The sequence below is a fragment of the Hibiscus syriacus genome, unplaced genomic scaffold (genome assembly GCF_006381635.1).
Source record: "Hibiscus syriacus cultivar Baekdansim isolate YM2019G1 unplaced genomic scaffold, ASM638163v2 tig00110198_pilon, whole genome shotgun sequence".
Classification (NCBI taxonomy): Eukaryota; Viridiplantae; Streptophyta; class Magnoliopsida; order Malvales; family Malvaceae; genus Hibiscus; species Hibiscus syriacus.
This window is the reverse complement of record NW_024062623.1, coordinates 588,754-593,841: the sequence shown is the minus strand read 5'-3', so window position 1 is coordinate 593,841 and position 5,088 is coordinate 588,754. Positions and strand designations below refer to the sequence as shown.

At 36.0% G+C, this 5,088-nt stretch overlaps 1 protein-coding gene across 1 annotated transcript; it reads left to right on the top strand.

Annotated features, from left to right (window-relative positions):
• LOC120218516 (probable arabinosyltransferase ARAD1) lies at positions 1 to 2,415 on the top strand. Its single transcript, XM_039215431.1, has 3 exons — positions 1 to 649; positions 1,404 to 1,657; positions 1,764 to 2,415. The coding sequence occupies exons 1-3, from the start codon at positions 16 to 18 to the stop codon at positions 2,313 to 2,315; spliced, it is 1,440 nt and encodes a 479-aa protein (XP_039071362.1). The 5' UTR covers positions 1 to 15; the 3' UTR covers positions 2,316 to 2,415.
• The last annotated feature ends 2,673 nt before the right edge of the window (positions 2,416 to 5,088 follow it).

The following is a 5,088-nucleotide window of genomic DNA, read 5'->3' as shown; positions in this document are numbered from 1 at the left end:
AGCAAAAAAAAAAAAATGGCAATCAAAAGTAGTACAACAGCAGCAGCAGCAAAATCCCTGTTTCTCACCTTCAGTCTCCTCCTTTCCCTTTCTTTCTTCACCGTCATCTTTTTCTTCTTCAGCTCTCCTGCTACAAAACCCACAAATTCCTTTCCCCAAAATCACTTCCTTTCCTTCCAAAACTCCATTAAAGTCTACGTACCCGACCTTCCCAGATCCCTCAACTATGGCTTACTCCAACAATACTGGGATTCCAATCACCCCGATTCTCGAATCCCCACCGACCCAGACCACCAGATCTCGACCACCCACATCTCAAAACCCGCCAAATACCCTCCTTACCCCGAGAATCCATTGATCAAGCAATACAGTGCGGAGTACTGGATCATGGGTGACTTGGAAACCCCTCAAGAAATGAGGACCGCTTCTTTTGCCAAAAGGGTCTTCGATGCTAACGAGGCTGACGTTGTTTTTGTTCCCTTCTTTGCTACACTGAGTGCTGAAATGGAACTGGGATCCGGAAGCGGTGCTTTTAGGAAGAAATCTGGGAATGGGGATTACTCGAGGCAAAAGCAAGTGATGGATTTTTTGAAGAACACTGATGCTTGGAAACGATTTGGAGGCCGTGATCATGTCTTTGTTCTCACTGGTAATCTGATAATCATTTTTAATTATTTTATATAATTTAAATTCATTTGCTTAATGCTTACCCTTTTGTACATTTAGACTGTTACATTGTTGCTCATTACTCGTTCTTTGTATCATTCTAGTTGCTGAAATTGTGTTAGAGAGTGCTCAATAGTATCTTTTAGTGTAAAGAAGTAAATGGTAAATTTAAGTTTGCATGCTGTATGGAAAATGATTGCAACAGCCGCTGTGCAATTTGCATAGAGAATCAACGACATTGGCATCCGGAACAATGCCGTGTTCGATAGAAGACTGCTATTATTGTAGGGGAAGCTTGTTGATGAAGGTTTGATAGTGAGGTCGAGGGTAATGTGGTGGTGGATCTTTTATTTCTGCTATTTGGTAATTAAGTCTTGTAATGACATAGAAACTAGTCTTTCGGACAAAATGAGAGTGTCTAAAACTAAGCCCTTCACGAAATTGGTTGGTAGAAACGAGAGATGGCAATGAGCTTCATGGCCAGACGAGATAAACAGTTGTTTTGTTCAGCTTCTATTGTGCGAGGATGGGATTGTCAAATTTATCTAGCTAGCTTTAGATTCTGAAAAAATAGGTTTAGGAATATTATTGGCTGAAATTTGCACAATATTTCGTTCGAACTTTTCATTTTGATTTGGTTCCTTCTCGACATTACATCGATATCTTTACCATCAGTGCAAAAGAAATGAACGGAAAAAGAGTTGGGTTATGTTAAACCTTGAAGTATTCTTTGACAGACCCTGTTGCAATGTGGCATTTCAGAGAGGAGATAGCCCCAGCGGTTCTACTGGTTGTGGATTTTGGTGGGTGGTATAGGCTTGATACGAAATCATCCGATGGTACCTCATCAGTCATGATACGTCACACCCAAGTTTCATTGCTTAAAGATGTGATTGTCCCATATACCCATCTGCTTCCTCGGTTGCGGCTATCGGAAAACCAGAAACGACACACCCTCCTTTATTTTAAGGGAGCTAAACATAGGCACCAGGTTAGCATCTAACAACCTAACACTGAATCTAGCTACACTCCTTGAATGGATACGGTTCAAAACTTTGAACGTCCTTTGCTGAGTTAAATGTTATCAAAATTTGCAGGGTGGCCTAGTTCGAGAAAAATTATGGGACTTGTTGGTTAATGAACCAGGAGTCATTATGGAAGAAGGGTTCCCTAATGCCACCGGTAGAGAGCAGTCAATTAAGGGGATGAGGTCTTCCGAGTTCTGCTTGCACCCAGCTGGTGATACTCCCACTTCATGCCGACTCTTCGATGCCATTCAAAGCCTTTGTATACCAGTGATTGTCAGCGACAATATCGAGCTTCCCTTTGAAGGGATGCTGGATTACTCGACATTTTCAGTTTTTGTAGCCGTGAGTGATGCTTTGAAACCAAATTGGCTCGTTTCTCATCTTAGAAGCATCTCCGAAAAACATAGGAACGAACACCGTCGAGCCATGGCTAAGGCTCAGCCTGTTTTTGTGTATGATTACGGTCATCCAGGCGGTATTGGGCCAATCCCTCCGGATGGTGCCGTAAATCATATTTGGAGAAAGGTTCATCAAAAATTGCCTGCTATTAAGGAAGCCATTATTCGTGAGAAACGAAAACCTGCGAATACATCGACCCCTCTACGATGCCATTGCACTTGAATGTAACATTGAAGGTACATTTCATGTTTTTTTTGTTACGTGTACTTCATTCTTTCTTTAAGATTGCATGCATGAGAAATGCAATAGTTTTAGTTTTGAAGCTTGCCCCTTAAAAGTACACTTGTTAATGATATAGTTTTTCGGATTTAGGGTCCGTTCGGATGGACGGTGAGATTGATTCTGGTGAGATTGATTCTGGCGAAATAAATCCCAACGGTGAAATTAATTCCGATGAGATAAAAATAACAGTCGCGGTGAGATTAATTATTGGGTTTAGAGAGTCGTTCTCGTATTAAGCCTATAAAAAAGTCGATTCGAATTAATCTATTAATACATAATGTACCGGTGGTATACGGTATACCAAAAAATCAGGGATTATATGTTTAGACTTAAAGATGACAATGGCATTGAAATGTAAACGAAACTGATCATCGAGGACAATAACCTAAAGAAATAGATTTTTATTTTCTAAAATATTTTTAATAATATTTAAAAGGTCAATGTCTTATTTTTATAAATTTATTCAAGTATTTTAATTAATTAGGTAATTATATAATTTATAAGTCTCTTTATTACATAAAATTAATTAATTAAACATTTTAAAATAAAAAGATTTAGAAAATAACTAAATGAAAAGGTTGAATATAATTTATTTGACATATTTGAGGATGGCATAAATAAATAAAATTTAAAATAATTAAAAACCAATAAAAAGAAAACGAAGTAAACATTAAATAAAGGCTTAAAATGTAATTTTAACACCCACCAGAGGCCTAAAAGGTATAAATATTTATCAAGCCTTATTATCTTGCTTATTATGAGTTACTACTTTGTTATGAATGGTGAACTGCTATGTTATCTATTATTTAATATAAAATGATTAGGGTACAGTTGTTCTTTATGTTTTATGGCATGTTCGATTTCGATCCTCGATTTTGAAAAAATTCATGTCGTTGCTTATCATTATGGTGATCATTCGATCCTAAATTTTATGTGTTGGTTCGACTCGACCCCTTGAGTCTAAATTTGGTGGTTGTGTCACCAGAAAATGTCCAAAAAACTCATGAATCTTGACTGAAATATTTTGGTTTTCCTCACTTTTGATTTCCAATTCATAGACTTTAGAACAAGTTCTAACAAAATGGATGGTGGATTCAGACTTAGGATGTCGAGACGAAACGACCCATGAAATTTGTAACCGAATGGTCACCATCTAAGATGATCGATAGTAGTCGGCGATGGTGTACGACCACCTTCTGGATAATTAAAAATGTTACATCAAACAAAAATAATAATAAAATAATTCAGAGTGATCAAAATAGGAGGAATTTAAAAGTTCAGTGAATAAATTAGAAAAAATAAAAGTACAGTGAATAAAATAGGAGATAGAGTATAGTTTAGTGAAGAATAGTGTAATTTATTCTAAATTAAAAGAATTGTATATTTAATGCTACTCATTAAATTTTAACGTGCATTAAATTCTCATCTCACACCGCTATTGACATCCCTATAAATTCCACGCCGCCACAAGTAACAATATTGAAAAACATGATTCTGATCGTTAGAGCTGAAAAGCCTCGTCTCCTCCTCCGATCTCATCCAAGTTTGTTGTTGGTGAATGGGTTTCACGTACAATGGCTTCGTCCACCATGTTTTCGCATCCCGGATCATTAGAGAATCCAATCAACAGCTACCTCTCTCTCAACTCCAAATTCAATTAACCATAAACTTCACTCTCACTTTCAGGTGCTTAGACTGCGCCGACTCCTTCCCCATCCCCGATCAAGAAACCGTTACTTTTGATCTCACGCTCCTCAACCAACGCGACGGGATTCTCCGGCTTCTTGCTCCCGCCTTCACGAGTGTGGGGATCAGCAGCGATTCCCACGAAATGTTGACGTATACGATCATCCAACGCGGACTGGAGATCTCGTTTAATAGTGGATTGAACTGCAAAGTCTTACATTTAGAATCGGTGATAGAGGCTTTTGTTGATGTAAGCGAGAGCTGCCTTGAGTTAATCAAGAGTAGAGTTTTGGAGGGTTTTGAAACATATCATTACGGGACGGTTCCGGTTCGAGTGGAAGACGGAGAGGAGGGTTTTAAAGTCGGATCATATGCTGCTCGGATGCCATGTTCTCATGCTTTTCATCCTAAATGTATCGGAAAATGGCTGCACCTCAGTCATTGCTGTCCTCTTTGTCCCTTTGAGTTGCCCTAGCCCTAGCCCATAACTATACGGCTGTACAAGTAGTGGTGGACCTCAACATTAGCTTACGAGGGTTCATTTTTTAATATATATATATATATATATATATATATATATATATATATATTAAAATATTTTAGTACTTTTGTCATGTAAATTATATATTGAAATAATAAAAGAAAATTTTATAAATCTTTGAAATTCATTTGTTAATATAAAAATTTGAAGAAACAAAATTTATCTAATCTTTTTTGTTTGTCTATGATCTCATATAACATGTAACATATAATCATAAAAATATATTAATTTTATTTTATAATAAATTCACATGATATACAAATTTAATCAATAAATTTTAAATTTTATATAATAATTAAGATATTTAGAGGCATTTTAAAATATTTTCACATATATGTGTGTCTAAATTTTTATTTGTAGAGATGAAAATTCATGAACATAATAAATTTAAATATTTAAAATAAAATTATGAATATAAAATAAATTGAAAAATATTTAAAAATAATTAATACTTGATAATTTAATTGAAGTCCTCAATTCAACGAA

Bases quoted from the DNA above. Each gene is read 5' to 3' on its own strand.
- LOC120218516 (XM_039215431.1), top strand. From the start codon at position 16: ATGGCAATCAAAAGTAGTACAACAGCAGCAGCAGCAAAATCCCTGTTT. The intron at 650-1,403 runs GTAATCTGATAA...ATTCTTTGACAG, and splicing joins TCATGTCTTTGTTCTCACTG to ACCCTGTTGCAATGTGGCAT. The intron at 1,658-1,763 runs GTTAGCATCTAA...CAAAATTTGCAG, and splicing joins GAGCTAAACATAGGCACCAG to GGTGGCCTAGTTCGAGAAAA.